The 24,982-nt window shown below is 46.3% G+C and overlaps 1 protein-coding gene across 2 annotated transcripts in view; it reads left to right on the top strand.

Annotated features, from left to right (window-relative positions):
* DSCAML1 (DS cell adhesion molecule like 1) overlaps positions 1-24,982 on the top strand; it is a 417,994-nt gene that overhangs the window by 347,504 nt on the left and 45,508 nt on the right. For both annotated transcript variants that reach the window (XM_089678617.1, XM_089678616.1), the window contains exons 16-20: positions 2,216-2,286; positions 3,467-3,707; positions 5,566-5,712; positions 7,112-7,267; positions 7,539-7,678. In XM_089678617.1, coding sequence (XP_089534743.1) covers positions 2,216-2,286; positions 3,467-3,707; positions 5,566-5,712; positions 7,112-7,267; positions 7,539-7,678 — 755 coding nt within the window. The remainder of the gene's footprint in view (positions 1-2,215; positions 2,287-3,466; positions 3,708-5,565; positions 5,713-7,111; positions 7,268-7,538; positions 7,679-24,982) is intronic.

Genomic DNA, 24,982 nt, shown 5'->3' with positions numbered 1-24,982 from the left:
ACTGCACCAGCGTAGGGTCTGACAATGGGTCCAAGGATTTCATATCGATACCTAATGGCGGTCAGGGTGCCATTGTCTAGCCTGTAGAGGTCTGCGCATCCCTCCATGGATATGCCTTCCCAGACCATCACTGACCCACCTCCAAAACAGTCATGCTGAACAATGTTACAGACAGCATAGCGCTCTCCACGGCTTCTTCAGAGCCTTTCACGTCTGTCACATGTGCTCAGGGTGAACCTGCTCTCATCTCTAAAAAGCACAGGGCGCCAGTAGCCAACCTGCCAATTATGGTGTTCAATGGTAAATGCCAATCGAGCTCTATGGTGCCAGGCAGTGAGCACAGGGCCCACTAGAAGATGTTGGGCCCTCAGGCCACCCTCATGAAGTCTGTTTCTGGTTGTTTGGTCAGAGACATTCACACCAGTGGCCTGCTGGAGGTCATTTCGTAGGGCTCTGGCAGTGCTTATCCTGTTCCTCCTTGCACAAAGGAGCAGATACTGGTCCTGCTGATGGGTTAAGGACCTTCTACGGCCCTGTCAAGGTCTCCTAGAGTAACTGCCTGTCTCCTGGAATGTCCTCCATGCTCTTGAGACTGTGGTGGGAGACACAGCAAACCTTCTGGCAATGATACGTATTGATATGCCATCCTGGAGGAGTTGGTCTGCCTGTGCAACCTCTGTAGGGTCCAGGTATCGCCTCATGCTACCAGTAAGGACAATGACCCTAGACAAATGCAAAACTAGTGAAAAACAGTCAGAAAAGATGAGTAGGGAAAAAATGTCAGTGGCTTCCACTTGTAAATCCTTTTGGGGGTTGTCTCATTATTGCCCATCTAGTGCACCTCTTGTAAATTCAATAATACCAAAAGCAGCTGAAAGTTATTAACAACCCCCTCTGCTACTAAACTGACCAGATCAATATCCCAGGAGTTTAATTGACTTGATGCTATACTCTGATTAAAAAATGTTCCTTTAATTTTTTTGAGCAGTGTACATTCCTATTTGAGTCGACTTCTCTCTATCACTACCATCACCAGCAGGGCTTCTAAATAGGGTTATATGGGGCTGATGCACTGGAGCTGGATATTTAACTTCTCTGCCCACTGTGTATTTTTTCAGACATTTTTTAAGACCATAGTGTTTCTATGGGTATTTATGTCAATAACAGGTAAAGAAGCTCACATAGGTAAGAGGGGCATCCTTTTGAGTTTATATAATAAAAGAACAAATTTCAAGGAGTGGTAACTGCATGTATTTTTCAAAATACTCTCCTGGTACATGTATACACATATCCCAGTGTTTAACTAATGCCTGGAAAGCTTCGGCATAGAAAGGTTTGTCAGTATGCCTGAACCATCCTGGGACAGCCTGCATCTCTTATTAATCATTGTGTTCACCATTCCCAAAAAAAGATTAGTCTCTTGTGCAATTTCACAAAAGGTTATGCATCAGTTATCCAGGATCAGGTGTTCCACATGCTGAATGTTCACAGGAATGACTGCTGTTGGTTGGGAACCACCATGGCCGGGATCATTACTGATGGATATATGGCCATCTTGGAAATGTTTACACCATTCAAATGTCTTACTGCAGCTGAGCGTCTCATCACCGTACTGTGCTTGAAGTCTTCTGTAGATATCTGCAGGTTTTGCGTCTTTGTTCAAAAGAAACTTCATCACCACACACTGTTCCATGCACACACCAACACTGTTGTCTACCATCTTGATTAACAGTGTCTGGACTGGCCTACGTTATGTGCACTGCCTATCAGTAACAGGACACACAGGACACTTGCTACTGTGTGTAGTACCACCACGCTAGAATTCCTTTTTATACTTGTGAAAAGTCCTGGTTTGACTTGAACACCATTCGAACATAGTTACATAATTAGTCTGGCTGAAAAAAGACAAAAGTCCATCCAGTTCAACCATGAAAAAAAAATAGAGTTCAGTTGAAAAAAGTCCATCTAGTTCAACCAATAGAAAAACTAATAAAAACCCTCCATATACACGATCCTATGCCCACAATTGATCCAGAGGAAAGCAAAAAATCCCCTGTATAAGCATTATCCAGTTTGCTCCAGGGGACAAAAAAATGTCTTCCTGATCCCCAGAAGTAATAGGATATTCCCTGGATCAACTACTTCTGGTGTTATTAGACACACATGCAAAAGCAGTTTGGACTTTCTAAATATCATACTGTATTTTTGTTTCTAGCTCCTGATGGACCACCAATGGATGTTACACTACAACCACTAACATCACAGAGCATTCAAGTAACTTGGAAGGTGAGAGTGCTTGAATTGACTAGTGGGGTACAGAGAACTCAAGTAAGAGTATAGATGTAAAATACTGTATTGCTTTTGTGTCTGCCATTGTTTAAGTGTCACCACAACAATAGTTGCTCTTAAGTGTAATGTACCCGTCACGTACTTGATCACACACACACAAGTATAATTAGGAAGTTATTTAAACTACTAACATGTGTCTAGATTCTTAGAGAAAATCAAAGAACTCAGTGGAAATGACACAGAGAACGTATATGCAGATATTGTCCTTGGAAACTGAAGCCCATGACACCGTTGATGCAATGCCAGAGTGCTAACCGCCCAGCCTTTGTTCCAGAGAAAAAATTTAGCTGAGGAGCTAATGCTGTTATTTTTTATTGTGAAGTGCTGTAGGGCAAAAGCAAAGCAGGTCTGTAATGGGTTCATTTGCTTAAAGTGATTGTAAAACCCAGACATGAAATATGAACAAAGCATATCCATCTATAGTGTGTACTTGTCTCAATTAGGAGCACTAAGTGTCATTTCTGTATGCTGCTTTGCTCCTCTGCTAACAGCATGAATCACTTCTGACGAGTGACAGGTGAGTCCAGCAGAGTGACAGCCTCAGTTCTGTTCCTGTGAGCTGTGTGGAGGGAGTGCGTCTCTTCCCTCCATTCAGCTCTCAGAGCTTTCCAGAGTGCAACTTCAGCTCTCTGCCCCATTTTTCTGAACTCCCAGACAAGCTTTATAAAGTCAGCACTTTGAACATATGTTTAGAAAGAGATAATGCAGATAAACAGGTACAACTTATGTAGGAGGATTTGTTTCATCTCTGCATATCACCTGAGTATCACCCAGTCACTACACTGGGTATATGTGAGGGTTTACAACCACTTTAAAGCAATTTTTTTGGGTGGCAAAAGTTGCAATACATTATCATAAATCCAGTGTTTCTAATTTCTGTCCAATCCATATGATTCTGAATGTCACTGCTCTTAGACCTATTCATATCTATAGCTAGACAATAGCTAGGTTCAACTTGCAATACTTTATTTGTGTAGTAAGTGCTGTAAGCATGAAAACATAGTCTACCTTTATGTTTGTTATTGATACCATATCACTGCTTAGACTGCTATATTTCTCTTTAGTGTCTGGGATGCACATTCTTGAATATGTAACATAAAAGTACATTTACCTATAGGCTCCAAGTAAAGAATTACAGAATGGAGTAATCCGTGGATACCAGATTGGATACCGGGAAAATGGACCGGGCAGTAACGGGCAGTACAGTATTGTAGAGATGAAGGCTACTGGTGATGGAGAGGTGTATACACTAGACAACATGAAGAAGTTTGCTCAGTATGGTGTAGTCGTGCAAGCATTTAATAGAGCAGGGACTGGACCTTCCTCTTCAGAGATTAATGCCACTACGTTAGAGGATGGTAAGTGCACTGTTCCTGTATCTCTTGCATTACTCTTTGTTCATTATTTATACAAATAAGCATCCGTGTAGCAGAATAGTCTCTCACATTCATGACCAGTGTAATGTAATGTATTAATCTACATTAATATAAACCAAGAATGTGTACTGCGCTAACTCCTCATTCAGACATATAAATGAAATAAAATAATCCTCTAGTAATCCCATGCAAGATAAATCCACACCACAATAAAAGTCCAACTCCCAAATCACAGAATGTCCAAATTAGTGCATTTAACTATCACTTTCCAGAAGATGTGCTTGTGCTCAAGATACTCTCCCTGCTCACCTTTAGGTTTGACCTACAAATTATAATAGGTCAAATTCGTTTTTACAGAAGTGAATCCTTTCTTGTGGCGACGAATCCAGAATTTCTTTGCTCAATCACAACTCCAAAAATGTGTATATAAAAAACAACATATCGTACTGCAACACCGTTTAAATTAAAGCTAATGGTTGAGTGCACAAAACATATGTGCTCACATTAAGGCAAAACACACCATGCTCCACAACAGTGTTGTAAAGTGTTCACTTCATCCAACATACAGTGCTTCCCATCACCATTGAGTGTGCCATGCACTCACCTTCTTCCTTGACCCATATATCATATAGGTCATAAGCACTATAAATGTTGGCAAATCGTTTGCTTGTCCACCACTATCCCTTAGGAGCTTTTTCCTTGCTACTGGCCCTTTAAGAGACCGGATTTCAGCTTCCCACCAGGATGGAAAACACTCAGTGGAAAAGAGGACAAATCATAGTGCAACCCCATAAAAAAGATTTCCTTTATTAGGCTATTAAAATCTACTCACATAGTGCAAAACAATGAAGGCATGTAATTCCAATGACAAAAATGGTTCACCACACTTCCTGGTTTGCGCAATATCTGAAGTGACGTCACTAGGCTCCACCCATCACTGGTCACGTGACTTCCAAGTTGGACTTTTATTGTAGTGTGGATTTTTCTTGCATGGGATTACTGGCGGATTATTTTATTTTATTTATATGTCTGGATGAGAAGTTAGCGCACTACACATTCTTGGTTTATAGAAATTTTAAGTGAGAGAACACTTAGTGAGTAGGTGCAGCGGTCTTCCTTTCTTTATTTTTATTTAGGGTGTAGCAGCGCACTAGCGTGAGCCTTTTCACCATTAATCTACATTATTAAGTATGTGAATGGTCCAGTGCAACTTTCACTATAGCTGATACAGGCAGTAATACAATTATTTTTTAGAATGATTACTAATGTTGGTATAGGCTCATTCCATGCATAACTGATATTCACTTATATACATATACTGGTGGTCTGAATCACCCTCTGGGCCCTTTAAATGGGTATAAATAGCTGATGATATACTCATTGCTGGGTTTTACTCTTTTTATAGCAGCAGCAGAAGTCTCATTTCACCCACTGTATATTCCATGTTGTAAAATAAAGAAATTACCAATATAGAAAGTGAAGAACCTATGAAGCAGCTGTGGCAGGTGGATGGAGCTGGTAAATTAGGTTCAGAGATCTATAAAATCCACCAAGATATACTGTATAACACCCACTTTTAATTAAAGTCCACTTTACTCACAATATTCCCATAAATGTATCCAATAATATCTGAGCAAAACAAATGCCGTGATGTAGAGATATACACTTTACTGTCCCAAGGAGACTATAGGAATACAGTGGGTAAATTAAGGCTGCAACATCTAGACAGAAATGAAATCTCCATTTTGATCAGACTTGCGGTTTAAGAATTTTACTACAGTTCTTCATATTATGCTATACTTGATTTATTATACTGTGCTATATGTTGTCTCACATGCAGTGCCTAGCCAGCCCCCAGAAAATGTTCGAGCTCTTTCCATTACTTCGGATGTAGCGGTCATATCCTGGTCTGAGCCACCTCGAAGCTCTCTCAATGGGGTCCTTAAGGGTTACAGAGTCATTTACTGGTCACTCTATCCAGATGGAGGTGAGTGTCTGGATTAAGTGTGGGCTATGATTAGGATGGGGGTGATCCAGGGAAGTTTTTGTTACTTACTACTGAACTCTGCGTCCCTTACTTCTGACCTCTAGATACTATGGGGTTTATTTACTAAAGCTGGAGAGTGCAAAATCAGACTCCCTTCTGCATAGAAACCAATCAGCTTCCAGGTTTCATTGCCAAAGCTTCACTGAACAAGCTGAGGTTAGAAGCTGATTGGTTTCTATGCAGAAGGGAGTCTGATTTTGGACTCTCCAGCTTTAGTAAATAAACCCCTATGTCTCTTACTACTGAGTTCAAGGGTCAAAAGTAAGTGATGCAGAGTTCAAGGGTCAGGAGTAAATTATGCAAAGTTCAGAGGTCAGTATTGAGGCGGAGTGACCCTCCGTCTGACAGTACAGTCAAAAAGCCCTTTCCTGCACAGTTTACCACTGTACTGCATCTCTGGCTTGCCTCCTCGTCAATATCTACCCTGGTCCAGTAGTCGGGGTTAAACTGCAGCCAATCTCTTCTACAGAGGCTGATCTATGTGATAAAAAACATCAGTGAATTGAAACTAAAATTTGCTGATAAGACTGGAAAATGCCTCCACAAAATGAGTTATGCCCCCACCACATGTCCTTTTATATAGCATTACTATTAATTGTTTCATAGTAAGGGTTCCCCCCATTAAAGAAGCATTGCACCCCCCATCCCCAATCTGTGTTTCTGGCCATCTCTGAGTGCAGAGAAAAAGCCATTTGTGGTGGTGATAAGATAACAATTCATGGGAAACAGAGCCTTTCAGTGGGTAATTAGGAATTTTATGTGAAAAAATAACGACACACCAAAGCAATATCCATAAACAGGCCATTTTGAAAAGAATATTATTGTGATACAATTCCAAAAGTAGTTAATACCTTCTACATCTTAGTGTAAAGTATTTTAGATTTTGCTATTTGTTTCCCTGACATGTCACCTAGCACCATAAACAGGAGATCATTTTTTAAAATACTGAATTTTATTTTAACAGTAAAAATCTATCTATTTAGAGACCTTTCACTATCTCCTAACTTGTAAGGTAAATCTGTCATGATGCCTTTTATTCTCCCTACTGAAATTTCAACTGCAGTAAACCCAAGCATCAGTGTAACCTAAGTATCAGTGTAACAGTCTGATATCCAGAATTATGAGTCCAGAATTAATTTATTGAGTAAAATGGGAAATAGCCCTGTTTTTCTGATGATGAGCGAGTGTGAAAGAGAAGAACTCTGAGAAGAATTTGATAAAGTGATATAGGTGGGAGGTTTGACTTACAGCATCAGTGAGGCATATAATGAAAAAGATTGGTTGTTTCTGTATTTTTTTTTAGATGTTATTTTCAACTCCATAATTTTTCTGTATGCAGAATGGGGAGAAATGCAAAATATAACCACACCACGTGAGCGTGTGGAGCTAAAGGCACTTGAGAAATTTACTAACTATAGCGTGCAAGTTCTGGCATACACACAAGCAGGAGATGGAGTCCGCAGCAGCGTTCTATATCTACAAACCAAGGAAGATAGTAAGTAATTTTGGCTTCATATGACTTTGTTAATGATGAAACTAGATTTTGTCACCTTCTATTGTAAGAGGTGGCAAGTGGGAGAGACTGTGAGTTATCAATTCCCCTTTCATCACCTCACCACCTCCTTTAGTGTATCATAAAAACATTGGAAGGCAGTGGGGTGGAGGATGTTTGTTTAGTGTGAACATGGTGGGGCAACAGATATGCTTTGGCTTTGTTGGGTGTACAATATACTTATAAAATAACTGTTACTTCCTGTTTGTCTCAGTTCCAGGTCCTCCTGCTGGTATTAAAGTCGTGCAATCTTCATCCAGCAGTGTTGTTGTATCTTGGCTACCTCCAACCAAACCAAATGGTATTATCCGAAAATATACAATATTTTGTTCAAGTCCTGGATCCGGTCAGCCTGTAAGTTTTTTTTTCAAATGAAATGCTATTGTTAGGTTAATATACAAAAATATAAACATATTCTTTACCATCATGATAAAATAAAGTGTGACATTTAAGAAAGTGGAAAGCAAATCTGGAAGTTTACAGTTTCCCTTTAAGATATAAAGCAAAAAGAGGTCTCCTGCCTAAAGTGGACATCCTATAATTAACATTTATTAACAGAACAGCTGTCCTTGGTTGATATTTCCTCCGCATTTGTTACAGTGACAGTGATCAGTGGCAGAACTTCTACACATTTTCTTCCCCAGTGAGCCATACTTTTCTCAACAGGGACACAAATCGCAGTAATCAAATGCCAGTCTTTTCCCAGGCTATCCAGAATGTACAAAGGTTTGAACTGGAGTTCTATGTTAGCTTTAGCAAATCAGATGTCATATTGTAGTGGGATCTTTGGCAAAACCACAGCTACAGCTACAACAGCCCAGACAGCTGCTATGGTGCTCGGCTGTGGTTGAAAGCCAACTTTGTTGGGGGGGAAGAAGGCTGGCACTGATATAAAAAATCAAAATGGTGCAGTGGATATTACTGACCTGCAGGGCTACATAAGGAAACCTGGACTGGTTTTAGCCATCCAGTCCCTTTAAAATAACTATAGCGATCACAAGAATGCATCAGTGCAGTCGCTAGATCAGTAAGCAAGTCAAATTATCCTCATGGAATTGCCTCCTTCTCCTCATGGAGCTCCAGGACATTTCTTGTCTCCCTTTTCAGAATAGCATTTCTCTTTTCAGGACAGTCACTAAGGGGCCCGTTTAAAAAGCAGCCTTATGGCCACACAATAGTGTGGTTTCGTTGCAACAGTGCTAAAACTAGATTTGCTGTTAAAGAGATTTTACTAATTTTGCTCACTTATGAACAAAGTGGTTTAGGGAGTGTGTACATGCTTCTCTGTTATTTGATTATAAGGGCTTATGTACACAGGGTGTTTGGAAAACTCTTCTGACCGCTGGAAACTGACTGCTAGAAAACGTAGGTTAAAAACATCAGTTTAGCCGTGTTTATGTTTAGAAGCATTTTTAAAAGATAACCTCAAGAGGCCCTCCCAAATGCCCAGAATGCACTGGAAAATAGTAAATAATTAACTATTTCAGACATTTTGAGAGAAATAGAGAGAGCAGAAGCAGAGAGAGCAGTATGTGTTGAGATTAGCTGTCTTTTCTGGTTGTATTCACTATGGATCCCATCATGAGCATAATGCAGCACGTTCTACCATTTTTTCCTTTACACGAAACCTGGAACTGACTATAATGGTGTACTAAGTCCATTTGAATACATGGAAAATGCTTTGCATGCACTGGACAGCATCTGGATATGGACTTGTCAAAAAACGCTGGTAAAATCTACTCCTGAACGCAATTTTGGTGTGTTCAAAAAAACGACTGTAAACTCAACTGCCTGTAAACGACGATGTGTACATGGACACACAGGAAAACATAAAGGAAAGTTCAGGGGCTGCTGAAAAAAAAAGCTCAACAGCTCCTGAACGTCAGTTTTGCAGCTGCAGTGTACATGAGCCTTAACTCTTTTGGGCAGCTGAAAGCTGAGCTCTAGGCAGATATAAAAGACACAATTTAATACAATTGTTTGATCATGAATACATCATTATATGTATTTTTAAATGCAGGCAGTGTAAGTACCTGAATTAGACCTGGTATCAGTCTATTGCAGTTCCTGGACAACAGGGCTAGAGTGTGAGAAGTAGAAGCAGCACAAGGAGCCAATCAGTTTATGTGCTGCTGACAAGAAGAGAAAGCAGGGTTAATGGGGGTAAGCTTGTTACTGTGCTGCTTCTCCTTTCCCTGTCTGGACACAGGTTAAGGTATATTGAGGAGAACCTGGACTCAGATTAAGTAGGCTGGATGAAGCTGGCCATCTAGCAGCAGAAAAAAGGACTACGTTGGAAATCTCTGAATTGAAGGTAAATATTGCAGCAATAAGCTGCCTTTTTATTTTATCCTTTAATAGGTTATTCATTTTTATCTTTTTTTTGGGTGGAGTTCTGCTTTAAAAACATATTGCTTTCTGACAAATGTCTACCTTAAAGAAGATCTATCAAAGATAGCTTGCTAAACCCCCCAGGGAATCCTCTGCACATAGCACTTGTCCCCATTTATATCTGTGCAGGGCTTGTTGGATAGCTAGCCCCATGCACCTGCCTATCTATCCAACAACACAGGACTATGGAGAGGAAGTTCTGAATGACAGCTCAGGAGGGGAAGGAGCATGACAGGCAGTGTACACAGAGCCCCCGTAGCCCCAATCCCCTCCTAAACTTCTAGACTCTGATGTGCAGTCTCCTCATCTCTCCTCTTTAGTTTTCAGTCTGGAGCTGCAGCCTGCTATTCAGGGGAACTACAGAGTGGAAACTGTTAACTTGTGTTGTGAATGATTGCAGTACAAGCCAGGTACTACACTAGGCTGTGTGAGACTAGTGTAGTAGCCCATTTGTTGTTGATGCCGGCTTGTGTTTTCTGAATGAAAACTGTCCTCTCAAGCTGCAATCAATAACCACAAAAGCTAACCGTTTCCACTCTGTGCCTGAATAGCAGGCTGCAGGTCCAAACTCTGTATGTACTGAACAGGACAGATGAAAAGACAGGCATGGCACAATGGAGAGGGGGCAGGGCTCAGTGCTGGCTGTAGCTCTCTTTTATGAGAATGCCCATTTGTTTAGGCTTTGGGGGCGGAGCTACAGCGAGCAATGACAGAAAGTGAATATTAATTGTATTTGACTTCCACTACTTGGATTTTTATGGGGACAACTGCTGTATGCACAGGGACCTCTGGGGGATTTAGCAAGCTTTTAATTTTCTTCTGGTTATAGATTTAACCAACTCCAGTCCAAGCTTAGTGTGACATTTTCTCTCATACATGTAAAAATCTGCATATTTTTTGCTAGAAAATTATTTAAAACCCACAAACATTATAATTTTTTTAAGCAGAGGCTCTGGAGAATAAAATGGTTGTTGTGGCAGATTATCAAACACAAATTTTCAGTAAAAATACACTTTGATGAATTTAAGTGTACATATACGCAATATAATATCCAATTTTTAGTCAAATATAAAAGATGATGTTAAGCCAAGTACCTAACATGTCACACTTAATAATTGCATATGCCTGAGGTACAGTGTCAAATTATTAAAAAAATTAAATAAAAAAAAATCTGCAAAGGCAGCACTTTAAAAGCCTTTACCAGTTTGGAGTTACACAGGAGATCTGGCACTATAATGATTGCTCTTACTCTGACATTCGCGAAAAGACCTTACATGTGTGGTGCGATCGCTGTTTACCATATGCATCCAGGACCTATGCAGGCGTTCACATTTCAATGTGAGCACAAGGGGGCAACTTTAAAAATGTTTTTATATTTTATTTTAATTTTAGTTTTTTACACTGTGCCTTTATTTTTTTTAATTGAACTTCATTGCTATCACAAGCGATGAACAACATCCCTTGTGAGTGCATGGGCTGTGACAGGTCCTCTTTATAGAGAGATCTAGGGTCTGTTATACCCCTTGCCTCTCCTCTGACCTCCAAAAAAATCTGATTAGGCCAGGATTGTAAACACACAAGCTGAAACTGGAAGTGACAAAATCCTCATTGCTTCCAGTTTCTGATGTCACAGAGGGAGAGGAACAATGGAAGTTCCTCTCACTTTGTGTAGTGCATCCTATGGGACCAGTTGCATCAGTACTGGGCTCCCTGGTGGCATGGGAGAGTCTGGTAAAGGTGGTAGCAAGGGGCAGGACCCTTTTCTGCCACCTGTAAAAGTTATCAGGTGGTTGTATAGCTGTTCGGATCACTTTTACATGTAAGACCATTGCCCGCTCTAAAAAATAATACCATGCTTTTTTGGATGAAATTGTTTTAACATTTGGGAGTATCTTCTATTGACATTTTACCTCTGTATCTTCTGGTGTCTTTTGATTTCATTCAAATGACAATACTGAGCAAACAGTGAACAATAAAGTATTACAGTATTTAAAAATGATAGTGTTACCTCCTAAAGTGGTATTAGACCCAAAAGCAAACTTATTATATTGCAGCTTACCAGGTCTTGGCTGCATTATCTTTCTTTTTTAGGCTTCTTTCCTTTGTTTTCACTTGGTGATCTGGTCAGTAAGTTGTTGTTTTTTTACAATAGAACAAGTTCTCCTGCAAGTATATTAGTTGGAGTGTCGAGACAAACCACTTACCACTGATAGGGTTGCTTCTAATGATCAGCTTTTATTTATTCATGTAAAACCTTTATTCCAAAAAAAAAACCTGTTGCTGTAACTGCTTGTGTAATTACGGTATGAGCTGCAGTTTGGCTTCAGTTTGTTAACATATTTAAATCTGCTAGTACATCTAACACTCCCCTCCCCCCAGACTGACAAAACTGCTGTTCAAAGGTGCCCCTGTGCTCCTTCATCCTGAGTGTAGGCACTCTAATACAGGAGGTGTGTTACTGGCCAGATCTCCATGTGAAAACAGAATGAATATGGCCCTAAAAAGAAACCCAATTCGGCCACCACATCTAAGGAATAGTAAGCTGCAATATATTACATTTTTGGTTTTGGCTTTAATGCCACTTTAAAGAACATCTGAACGTGTTGAGAAGATTGAAATCTAGTAACCAATCCCTTTATTCTGGGCAAGTATATAGATAATACAGTATGTTGTTGTCCAAAAAATGAATACATTCACTCAAGAGTTTTAATTTAAAAAAAACTAGACTGTATGTCAGAATTCATATTTCAAGGATAACTATTTATTAACAGAAAAACATTTGTAAGATGTCATATAAAATCAGTTGTGGAAGTAGTTGAAAAGTTGTTCCAAGCAGCCAGTGTTGCACGCATTTTAAACACTTCGGCTAGACAGAAGTTCAACTGAGAATACATGATTATCCTGGTATATTTGGTTATTAATTATGATATTTCAGGCTATCAATTAAAGCCTCTGCATGCTTTCTTTTAACATCTATAAATAGATTCCAACGAGATACTTACAAAGTGGCTAATACAAGCAGAGTGGCCATATTATCTGTACATCTGCGAGATTGAGGGATCCAAAGGATTTACAATGGTTAAATATAGAATGACCACCCTTTTCACTGCTTATTATTATTATTATTATACAGTATTTATAAAGCGCCAATAGTTCGCTCAGCGCTGTACATTACAGAGGGGAACAGAATATGTGACAGAACAGTACCAATACAATGCAAAACATGAGGGGATCGAGGGCCCTGCTCTTTTGAGCTTACAATCTAGGAGGGAGGGGATGGTGGCACAGGAGGAGATAGCTGTGGGGGATGGAGTGGTAGGAAGAGTGGAGGAGGTCGGCAAGTTAGCAGGGGGCAGGGTAGGCTTCCCTGAAGAGATGGGTTTTCAGGGTGCGCCTAAAGGAGAGGAGAGTAGGTGATAATCTGATGGGTTGGGGCAGGGAGTTCCAGAGGATGGGTGACACCCTGGAGAAGTCCTGGAGGCGGGCATGGGAGGAGGAGACCAGGGAACTAGAGAGAAGGAGGTCTTGTGAGGAGCGGAGTGTGCGTGCTGGGCGGTACTTGGATATTAGGTCAGTGATGTAGTTCGGGGCAGTATGGTGGACGGCTTTGTACGTCAGTGTTAGGATTTTGAATTTGATCCGTTGCGCAATCGGAAGCCAGTGGAGGGATTGGCAGAGGGGGGTGGCGGAAACGGAGCGGTTGGAAAGGTGAATGAATCTGGCAGCCGTATTCAGGATGGACTGAAGCGGGAATAGCCAGCGGCGAGGCAGGCCAGTGAGGAGGGAGTTGCAGTAGTCGAGTCGTGATATGATGAGGGAGTGGATGAGCTGTTTAGTGGTTTCTGGAGTTAGGAACGTGCGGATTTTGGCGATGTTGCGGAGGTGGAGTCTGCACGAGTTTGTTAAAGAGTGGACTTGGGGCTGGAATGATAGGTTGGAGTCCAAAATGACACCAAGTACTCTGGCCTGCGGGGCGGGTTTGATGGTGGCGTTGTTGGACATGATGGAGAAGTCAAAGGGGGGTGGTGTCCGGGCTGGAGGGAAGACAAGAAACTCGGTTTTGGAGAGGTTCAGTTTAAGGAAGTGAAGCGACATCCAGTCTGATATGTCGCTCAACAGGTGTGTGATTCGGGCGGAGACCGAGGGGGTGAGGTGGGGGGTTGAGAGATAGATTTGTGTGTCGTCGGCATAGAGGTGGTAGTTGAAGCCGTGAGAGTGTATGAGTTGGCCAAGGGAGGAGGTGTAGATGGAGAAGAGAAGGGGCCCGAGGACAGAGCCTTGAGGGACCCCAACAGAGAGGGGGAGTGAGAGGGAGGTGGTGGCATTATAGGTAGCGCTGAAAGAGCGTTGTGACAGGTAGGATGAGAGCCAGGAGAGAGCAGAATCTCTGAGGCCGAGGGAGTGTAGTTTTTTGAGGAGGAGGGGGTGGTCGACTGTGTCAAAGGCCGCAGATAGGTCAAGGAGTAGGAGCACTGAATAGTGGCCATTAGCTTTGGCGGTTAGCAGGTCGTTGGAGAGTTTGAGTAAGGCAGTTTCGGTGGAGTGTAGGGGACAGAAGCCGGACTGTAGGGGATCGAGGAGGTTGTTGTCGTTGAGGTGAGAGCATAGGCGGGCGTAGACTAGGCGCTCGAGGAGTTTAGATGTAAATGGGAGCAGGGAGATGGGTCTGAGGTTGTTCGGGTCATTGGGGTCCAGGGAGGGCTTTTTAAGTATGGGGGTGATTTGTGCATGTTTCAGAGGGGAAGGGAAAGTGCCGGAGGAGAGGGAGAGATTGAAGATGTGGGTGAGGGAGCGTAGGATGGAGGGGGAGGGAGGTTGTAGGAGTTGTGAGGAGATAGAGTCGAGGGGGCAGGTGGTGAGGCGGGCATCAGAGAGGATCTTGGAGACTTCTTTGATGGTAGTAAGGTCAAAGGTGCGGAGTGTTGGGGGAACTTCAGTATGAGGAATGTAGGGTGGGGTGGGAGAGGAGGTCAGAGCAGTGGTGGGGCCGTGGGAGAGGGGTGTAGAGGGGGTAGCTGAGTGAGGGGGAAGGGGGTTGGAGGGAGTTTGAGCAGCGACGAAGTCCCTGTGGGTTATGTCGAGGGGGAGGGGGGATGAGGGGGTAGCTGTGTGAGAGGGGACGGGTTGAGAAGGCGTGTGAGTTGCGGCAATGTCCTTGCGAATTGTGTCAATCTTGTTTTTGAAGTGATTGGCAATCTCAAGGGCAGTGAGTGAGGTGCTGGGTGGAGGTGGGGGTGGCGAGAGTAGAGAGTTGAAGGTGGAGAAGAGTCGGCGAGGATTGGAGGAGAGGGCCTTGATGAGGGTCAGGAAGTAGACTTGTTTGGCAGTGTGGAGTGTCAGGGCTCCCAGGTATGACCAGAGGTGTGTGACTGAAGCAGGGAAACGCAGACTTCAGATATGTGATTAACAATGTAATTTATTAACACTAACAATACAAACATAAACGCAGTGCAATACTAAACATAATACAGTGCAAACAAACCCAACCAACCACCCACAGATAACAGTACATACAAGCAAGCGTCGTCAGGCAGGCCGAGTCAATATCAATTGGGCAGGTAGGTACAGGGGGAGCAAGCGGAGAATGGTCGGGGTCACAGGCCAGGTTCAGCAGGTAGCAAGCAGCGTAGTACAGAGGGTCAGGCAGAGGGGTGGTCAGGGTCACAAGCCAGGGATCAGAACAGGTAGCAAGCAGCGGAGTACAGAGGGTCAGGCAGAGGGATGGTCAGGGTCACAAGCCAGGGATCAGAACAGGTAGCAAAGGAACAGAAACAGGATGCAGGACAGATACAGGGCCCAGGACAAACACAACACCAAGGCCGAGTCTGCAAGTCTGGCCATCCCTTAAATACACCAGTATCATCAGTTCCAGGTGTTAGCTGGCTGAAAGGTTGAGTCTCTGATTGCTGGGAGCACCCGCTGGCCAGCCCTGGTACTGCAGATCAAAAGGCAGGTGAGTCCCACCATTGCTGGCCAGTCCATTCCTGACAGTACCCCCCCCTCAAGGAGCGGCCTCAGGACGCTCCAAACAGTCCTAGCTGGGAAAAATGTTCCACCGCCCGGGTCTGGTAACTGGCGGGATATCAAAGACTGGCACACCGGGCAGGACTCCGGGCAGCGGTACACCGGGCAGAGGCACATCGGGCTGGACTCCGGGCAGAGGCACACCGGGCAGAGCCACACCGGGCAGAGGCACATCGGGCTGGACTCCGGGCAGAGGCACATCGGGCTGGACTCCGGGCAGAGGCACATCGGGCTGGACTCCGGGCAGAGGCACATCGGGCTGGACTCCGGGCAGAGGCACATCGGGCTGGACTCCGGGCAGAGGCACACCGGGCAGAGGCACATCGGGCAGGACTCCGGGCAGAGGCACATCGGGCAGGACTCCGGGCAGAGGCACATCGGGCTGGACTCCGGGCAGAGGCACATCGGGCTGGACTCCGGGCAGAGGCACATCGGGCTGGACTCCGGGCAGAGGCACATCGGGCTGGACTCCGGGCAGAGGCACATCGGGCAGGACTCCGGGCAGAGGCACATCGGGCAGGACTCCGGGCAGAGGCACATCGGGCAGGACCCCGAGCAGAGGCACATCGGGCTACCAGGCGAAGCGGCAGGCAGCGGGCCACCGGGCGGAGCGGCAGGCACCGGGCCCCCGGGCGGAGCGGCAGGCACCGGGCCCCCGGGCGGAGCGGCAGGCACCGGGCCCCCGGGCGGAGCGGCAGGCACCGGGCCCCCGGGCGGAGCGGCAGGCCTCGGGCCCCCGGGCGGGGCGACAGGCCTCGGGCCCCCGGGCGGGGCGACAGGCCTCGGGCCCCCGGGCGGGGCGACAGGCATCGGGCCCCCGGGCGGGGCGACAGGCATCGGGCCCCCGAGTGGGGCGACAGGCATCGGGCCCCCGGGCGGGGCGACAGGCATCGGGCCCCCAGGCGGAACTACAGGTCTCGGGCCCTCAGGCGGAGCGGCGGGCGCCGGACCCCCAGGTGGAGCGACAGGCATCGGGCCCCCAGGCGGGGCGACAGGCATCGGGCCCCCAGGCGGGGCGACAGGCATCGGGCCCCCAGGCGGAACTACAGGTCTCGGGCCCTCAGGCGGAGCGGCGGGCGCCGGACCCCCGGGTGGAGCGACAGGTCTCGGGCCCTCAGGCGGAGCGGCGGGCGCCGGACCCCCAGGTGGAGCGACAGGTCTCGGGCCCCCAGGCGGAGCGACAGGTCTCGGGCCCTCAGGCGGAGCGGCGGGCGCCGGACCCCCAGGCGGAGCGACAGGTCTCGGGCCCTCAGGCGGAGCGGCGGGCGCCGGACCCCCAGGTGGAGCGACAGGTCTCGGGCCCTCAGGCGGAGCGGCGGGCGCCGGACCCCCAGGTGGAGCGACAGGTCTCGGGCCCTCAGGCGGAGCGGCGGGCGCCGGACCCCCAGGTGGAGCGACAGGTCTCGGGCCCTCAGGCGGAGCGGCGGGCGCCGGACCCCCAGGCGGTGCGACAGGTCTTGGGCCCTCAGGCGGAGCGACAGGTCTCGGGCCCCCAGGCGGAGCAGCGGGCACCGAGTCACCAGGCACGACAGTGGGCTCCGAGTCAACTGGCATGACCGCTGGCACTAGGTCAGACATTGGATCGTCTGGCTGGACAGCGGGCATCGGGTCACCAGGCATCAGGTCATTTGGCTCGACAGCGAGCACCGTGTCATCTGGCAAGGCAGTGGGCTCCGAGTCAACTGGTATGACCGCGGGCACTGGGTCAGACATTGGATCGTCTGACCGGACAGCGGGCATCGGGTCACCAGGCATCAGGTCATTTGGCTCGACTGCGGGCACCGCGTCATCTGGCAAGGCAGTGGGCTCCGAGTCAACTGGTATGACCGCGGGCACTGGGTCAGACATTGGATCGTCTGACTGGACAGCGGGCATCGGGTCACCAGGCATCAAGTCATTTGGCTTGACAGCGAGCACCACGTCATCTGGCAAGGCAGTGGGTTCCGAGTCAACTGGCATGACCGCGGGCACTGGGGCAGACATTGAATCGTCTGGCTGGACAGCGGGCATCGGGTCACCAGGCATCAGGTCATTTGGCTCGACAGCGGGCACCGCGTCATCTGGCAAGGCAGTGGGCTCCGAGTCAACAGGCACGACAGTGGGCACCGGGTCATCAGGTACCGGATTGTCTGGCTCGACAGCAGGCATCGGGTCACCAGGTATGACAGCGGGCACTGGGTCACCAGGCATCAGGTCATTTGGCTTGCCAGAGGGCACCGCGTCATCTGGCAAGGCAGTGGGCACCGGGTCACCAGGCATTGGATCGTCCGGCTCGACAGCGGGCATCGGGTCACCAGGTATGACAGCGGGCACTGGGTCACCAGGCATCAGGTCATTTGGCTCGCCAGCGGGCACCGCGTCATCTGGCAAGGCAGTGGGCACCGAGTCACCAGGTACGACAGCGGGCTCTGAGTCAATTGGCACGACAGCGGGCACCGGATCAGGTACCGGATCATCTGGATCAACAGCGGGCATCGAGTCAACTGGCCTAATAGGATCGTCAGGCTGGATCAGTTCATCATGCTGGGTAGAGGCATCAGGCTGAATGCCGGCGTCTGGCCGAGTAGAGGCATCAGGCCGAGTAGAGGCATCAGGCCGAGTAGAGGCATCAGGCCGAGTAGAGGCTTCAGGCCGAGTAGAGGCTTCAGGCCGAGTAGAGGCTTCAGGCCGAGTAGAGGCATCAGGCCGAGTAGAGGCTTCAGGCCGAGTAGAGGCATCAGGCCGAGTAGAGGCTTCAGGCCGAGTAGAGGCTTCAGGCCGAGTAGAGGCATCAGGCCGAGTAGAGGCATCAGGCCGCGTACAGGCATCAGGCCGAGTAGAGGCTTCAGGCTGAACCACGGAAGGCAGGCTCACCGATTTGGATACTGGCAGGATGGTATTGGTTGGAAAGAATTTTCGCTTTTTTCTGGTTTTAACTACTGGGGCACTGCAAGTAAACGCAGGTCTGCAAACGAATGGAGCAGCTGGAGACAGAGAAGAACTGGAGGATGGAACAGGAGAGGGAGCAGTTGCTACAGAGGGCTTTTTTACAGGGTTAAAGGCAGGATAGGTGCAGCGAGTGGGAACAGGGTACTGACATGCGGTAGATAGCCAAGTATACTGGGCTGTAACTGGAGGAGCTGTTGGGAATACAGGAGTAGAGTTAGAAGCAGGACTGGGTTTTTGTAAGCTGACTGAGGCTGGGTGCAACAAGTCTGTCCATGTCTGCAGTATGGGTTGAACAAAGCTGAGCTTACACAAAGCCTGTCTGGTCAATGACTGCACTGCGTTTATACAATCTCTTAGTGTCTGTGGTGAACATGTGGAATAACGCTCCAGAAAGTAACCCACATCATCCTCTAATAACCACACCAGGGACTCTACCTGGTCTGCACTAAATGGTGGCAAAAATTCATCCCTGCATTCGGGGGAACCAGATGAAACCAACTCTGTGCCCTGATCTACTAGAGCATGAGCGAGCCGTATACATTCTAGCAGTTCATCCCGGGTATACTCCTTCAGAGTTTGATAAGCATACTCCCTGTCATCAAACACTAGCAGATATAAATACGCAACCTCATCCAGATCCATCCTTCCCATCAACAAGCCAAGATGGCTTCCCTGTGCAGCCACTTCTGGTCAGGATTGGCCTTGGTGTAATGTCAGGGCTCCCAGGTATGACCAGAGGTGTGTGACTGAAGCAGGGAAACGCAGACTTCAGATATGTGATTAACAATGTAATTTATTAACACTAACAATAAAAACATAAACGCAGTGCAATACTAAACATAATACAGTGCAAACAAACCCAACCAACCACCCACAGATAACAGTACATACAAGCAAGCGTCGTCAGGCAGGCCGAGTCAATATCAATTGGGCAGGTAGGTACAGGGGGAGCAAGCGGAGAATGGTCGGGGTCACAGGCCAGGTTCAGCAGGTAGCAAGCAGCGTAGTACAGAGGGTCAGGCAGAGGGGTGGTCAGGGTCACAAGCCAGGGATCAGAACAGGTAGCAAGCAGCGGAGTACAGAGGGTCAGGCAGAGGGATGGTCAGGGTCACAAGCCAGGGATCAGAACAGGTAGCAAAGGAACAGAAACAGGATGCAGGACAGATACAGGGCCCAGGACAAACACAACACCAAGGCCGAGTCTGCAAGTCTGGCCATCCCTTAAATACACCAGTATCATCAGTTCCAGGTGTTAGCTGGCTGAAAGGTTGAGTCTCTGATTGCTGGGAGCACCCGCTGGCCAGCCCTGGTACTGCAGATCAAAAGGCAGGTGAGTCCCACCATTGCTGGCCAGTCCATTCCTGACAGTGAGGGAGTAGGTGTGGAAGGCAGATTTGTATCGGGTGAAGGCTTGTTGGGATTTGGTTTTGCGCCATAGTCGCTCCAGGGCACGACTGTGTCGTTTGAGGGTTTTGGTGTGATCAGTCTGCCAGGGCTGGAGCGGTCGGGGTCTGATGTTGCGTGTGGTTAAAGGCGCTAGTGAGTCAAGGGCTGTTGACAGCGCATTGTTGTAGGCGGTCATAGCCAAGTCGGGGCAGGACAGGGGGAGGATGCGGTCATGGAGTTGATCAGCTGCGGAGTGGAGGGAGGCAGGGTTAAGGTTGCGGAGGTTACGGCTGGTAGAAGTGTGACATTTGGAGGGGTAGGCGTTGGAGGATGAGGAGATTGAGAAGGTAATCAGGTTGTGGTCAGAGAGAGGGAAGGGGGTGTTAGTGAGGTTGTGGGGAGCGCAGCGGTTGAAGAAGACAAGATCAAGGATATTACCGTCGGAGTGGGTGGTGGATTGTATGCACTGTGCAAAGGAGGAGGTTAAGTGGAGGAGACGGGCTGTGTCCGGGTTGTCGAGGTTGACAGGGATGTTGAAATCCCCAAGGATGATAGTGGGTAGCTCAGAGGAGAAGAAGAAGGGTAGCCAGGAGGAGAAGTCTTCCAGGAAGCGGGATACAGGTCCAGGAGGCCGGTATATCACAGCAATCTTCAGGGGGGTTGGGGAGAATAGTCGGACGCAGTGGGCCTCAAAGGAGGAGAAGGATAGGGAGGGGGGGTTTGGGAGGACTCAGAAGGTGCTCAGTGGTGACAGGAGCAGGCCAACCCCACCACCTTTACGACCGTTGGGCCTGGGTGAGTGGGTCCAGGTGAGACCTCCGTAGGAGAGTGCAGCAGGGGAGGTAGAGTCAGTGGGCTGGATCCAGGTTTCCGTAATCGCCAGGAGGTTGAGGGAGCGGGAAACAAAGAGGTCGTGGATGGCGGTAAGCTTGTTGCACACCGATCGGGCGTTCAGGAGTGCACATGAAAACGGGGGGGGAGATTTTAGGGAGCAGGGGGACAGATAGTAAGTTGCGGGGGTTGCAGCAGGACGTGGAGGCGGGAGGGTGTTGTGCGGGTGAGGGAGGTGGTGGAGGGCCAGGATTTGGGGAGATGTCCCCCGCGGTTATGAGGAGGAGAAGGGTGAGAAAGGTGGCATGGGAGCGGGATGTGCAGGAGCGTGAGAAACTACTAGTGGAGGTGTTTGGGTCAGTGGGAGAGTGGAGTAATAGGAGGAGGTGGTGGGTGCCATAGAGGGGTGAGGGAAGCAGTGAGGGCACAATATACAAATGTTTGGGAGGAGCACAGGGATATAGTGAATGGATTTTGGGAACAGAGGAGAGGAAAATGAGAAGGAGGAGTGGAAGAGGCATTTTGGGGAGGTGATGAAAGCAATAGTAGGGAGATGATAGCAATGAGGGGTAGATGTACAAGTTTTGGGGTGGAGCAGAGGGGTAAAGAAATGAGATTTGGGAACAGAGGATAGTAATATGAAGAGGAGAAGAGGGGTGTATTATATAAAAGGTACGTGGAGTGGGACTCAGGTATGTAAAAGATGTTTCCTTGCAGTCTGTCCAGCATGCAGTAGAGTTTCTTGCTGTTGTTGTGTCTTCCTGCTGCTTACGTTCTCCTGCTTTAGTTCAACTGCTGTGTTTAACTGCTCTGCACTCATTCAAAGCCGCACTCCATCATAAGCAGCACCCCCATCAGAGATCTTCCCCATGAGCTGAACTAAATTTATAGGGAGATGCTCAAATGAGCATTCAACTCCGCCCCAATTAGAAGCTGATAAGGCTCACATGAATAGTGGGGGATGTTTCTTAGGAACCAGGCCACAGTCATAAACCTGAGTGCGCCTAGAGGTGAGGACAAGTCAACAGATACACAGATATAATTACAACATTTGTTCAGAATTTAGCAGGAGTCAATGCGTTTGTCTGGTTAAGAGTGGAGGTAGCAGATAAATGCAGTTACCCAGAGAAGAACAGCAGGAGTCAATGCGTTTGTCTGGTTAAGAGTGGAGGTAGCAGATAAATGCAGTTACCCAGAGAAGAACAGCAGGAGTCAATGCGTTTGTCTGGTTAAGAGTGGAGGTAGCAGATAAATGCAGTTACCTGTGAAAGTAGAGAAGGCATAATTAAAGTGCTGTGTTTAACTGCTCTGCACTCATTCAAAGCCGCACTCCATCATAAGCAGCACCCCCATCAGAGACTGTGCCCCCCTTATCATCTGAATATGGTTTGTAAGGTCGCGATCTTCACTAAAGATTCACAACTTTCCAAGGGTTGTGTAATTACCACTGAGCCTTTTAGTGATGTTAGCATGAACAAATGAACTTTCAGCCACAACATACAGCAGATATGTTGTATATTCCTGATGGAAAAGGACTGGCTAAGTCACAAGTGGCAAAATTGAATGCCTGTATAGGGAGCAACAAGGATGAATGCCAAATTGGTCCAAAGTAGTCCTTTTCACAGGGGCTTGGTCCACCACTATATAATCATGTGTCTTTTATTATGTCATCTTTTTATTATTATTGAGCCTCATGTCACAGATATGGTTATTGCATACTTCTAACACCTATGGACAGATTCCTAGTACCTTTTTAGAGACTACAAACTCAACTAGTAACCTGCTAGATTGCCATGGCACTGCCATGACAAAAGAGACCTGGCAAAGTTTGAGAAGTACCACTGCATAGACAAAGATAGCATCAGATTCTGCTTAGAGGAAAGTGATCTCCACAACAAAAGCAGACCACCATAGACATTGTGACTGTGCAAACTACCCTTCTCTGCAAGATACAGATAGCGAACGTTGGCTTATCTGCAGAAATTGCAGAAGCTGATCTCGGAACCTGAAGTTTGAATTAAATAAAGCACATACAAGAAATACAGGCCCAAATTAGGTCCCCTATCCAGCACCAAGATAATCTTTTGAAGTTGGGCATAGTAGTCCTAGATTTGTAGGTCTGCAGGAAGTTACTTAAGTCCTTATATCCATCTTCACCTACACAATACATCCAGAAAAGGAGATCTAGCTGTACCTAACTAGAATTTCTGTGCCCTTCTGCAAGTATCTCTTGAGATGTCCTGTTAGCTTTGGAGGAGATTGATGATTGATTTTATTTATTGATTTTTTTTTGATTGATTGATTCTTGTAGAAGTCTCTTGAACTTCGACAATATGTTAGAAGCAAGTCCATGAGACTTGCTTCTAACATATTAAAATTAAACTACTGATTTAAGCGTATGCTGGAGAAGAATTTTAGTGGATTTTATCTTGACCCAGATGCTGATAAATATACAGGTATGACAGCAACTTTACATGAAACTTTATTTACCATGAGGAAAATGATAGAATGCAATTTGATGCAAGCCTTCCCACCCACATTTCAGTCCTGGCTATAAGAAATGACTCTTCCCTATAAGAAATGAATCTATGTCCACAGGGGCTGTCCGTCTAAATTTAACAAAATTTTGGACCATTGGTTACAACACTCAGCCACGTGTATGTGACCCCTTACTTAATTCTGTGGAATCCATTACAAATTCTGATTACTTCCTGACCTTTCTTTCTAATATTGATATCCTGTGCTACCTTGTAACTGAGCTATGATACCACCGCTACCACTGTAATCCTTTGTATTTCATGACATGTATGGCTGTTTCTTTACATTGTCTATTATTCACACTCTGATCACAACTTGATGTTTGTTGCTGGTTTTAGCCTCTGAATGTACTGACTTTTTCTATTTGGACATCGGTCTTATTAGACCACCTCCTTTTTTAAAAGCATAAGTCATGTTTTGTTACAATTTGTACTGATCTCTTCTACTCTTGTAAAAACAAAAAAATCAAAGCATTTACTTGCTTTAAATGTTAAATTCAGTCTTAGCAATGCTGGTCAATATCCTTGCCACAAATGGATTCAACTTTCCTATAAAACCTTAGCCAAAATATTCAATATTGTAGTGTCTGCCATTGTCATTTCAGACCATGTGTGCTTTTTGTCAAATAAGAATATGGTCATGAATGGTAAGTTAATTTAATTAAGTTAAATTTGCAAACTGTCCAATATTTACCTGTTACCCATATTCTAAACTCTTGGACACATTTAGTGCGTTTGATAGCATGGGTCTCCAAACGTTCTAAATAAAGGGCCAGTTAACTGTCCTTCAGGCTTTAGAGGGGACCAGACTGTGGTCATTGGGATTAGAAAACGCTCTGAAGTCAGTCGGAGTAAATAATGCCCCATCAATGGTTTTAGTGTGAGGAATAGTGTCCCATCATTGGTGTCATGCATGAAATGCTCCCTCAAGGGCCAGAAAAAGGCAAGCAAAAGGCCACATATGGCCCACAGGCTGTAATTTGGAGGCTGTAATTGTAGGGGTTAAAAGTCCCAGTAAAGCATGGTGCTGCAGGACATAGACATATAGGGGGGAATTTGCTAATATAAAGATATAAGAGACAAAAGATAATGCAACGCTATACTGTAATCGTTAATATATCATTAAATCATAAATGTAATTTGTTATCCAAATAATAAGTGTTGTTAGGGCCTGAATTTGACTTGGTGTCAGCCTCTTGCTGAACAACAGAGCTCTAGTCTGAGAGGAAGGAGCATCCCAAGAAGCCAGTCAGTTCTTGCGCTGACAAGAATCATGCTAATAGGAGGAGAAATCATCACATGTGAAAAAGTTTAGTTACTAGCCAGCATATGAGATTATATATACTGATTATTAGAAGGCTCCATTGATAAATATCTCTATATATGTATACATTGCCTTTTCTGCTTTGATAGCATGGCACCCAGGGTTTAGTAGATCTGCTGCTTTGCCTGGGTTATGTGCCTTTTTTATTTGACAAGCTGTTTTTTTCTCTTTTTCAGGTAAAATGTTTACATACACACTATGCTACTGCACAATATTGTATAAAAAAAAGCATTGTTT

This window comes from Staurois parvus, unplaced genomic scaffold (genome assembly GCF_062004578.1).
Source record: "Staurois parvus isolate SC_StPar_1 unplaced genomic scaffold, SC_StPar_1.0 ptg000207l, whole genome shotgun sequence".
NCBI lineage: Eukaryota > Metazoa > Chordata > Amphibia > Anura > Ranidae > Staurois > Staurois parvus.
The sequence above is the reverse complement of the archived record's forward strand: the minus strand, read 5'-3'. Positions and strand labels throughout refer to the sequence as shown.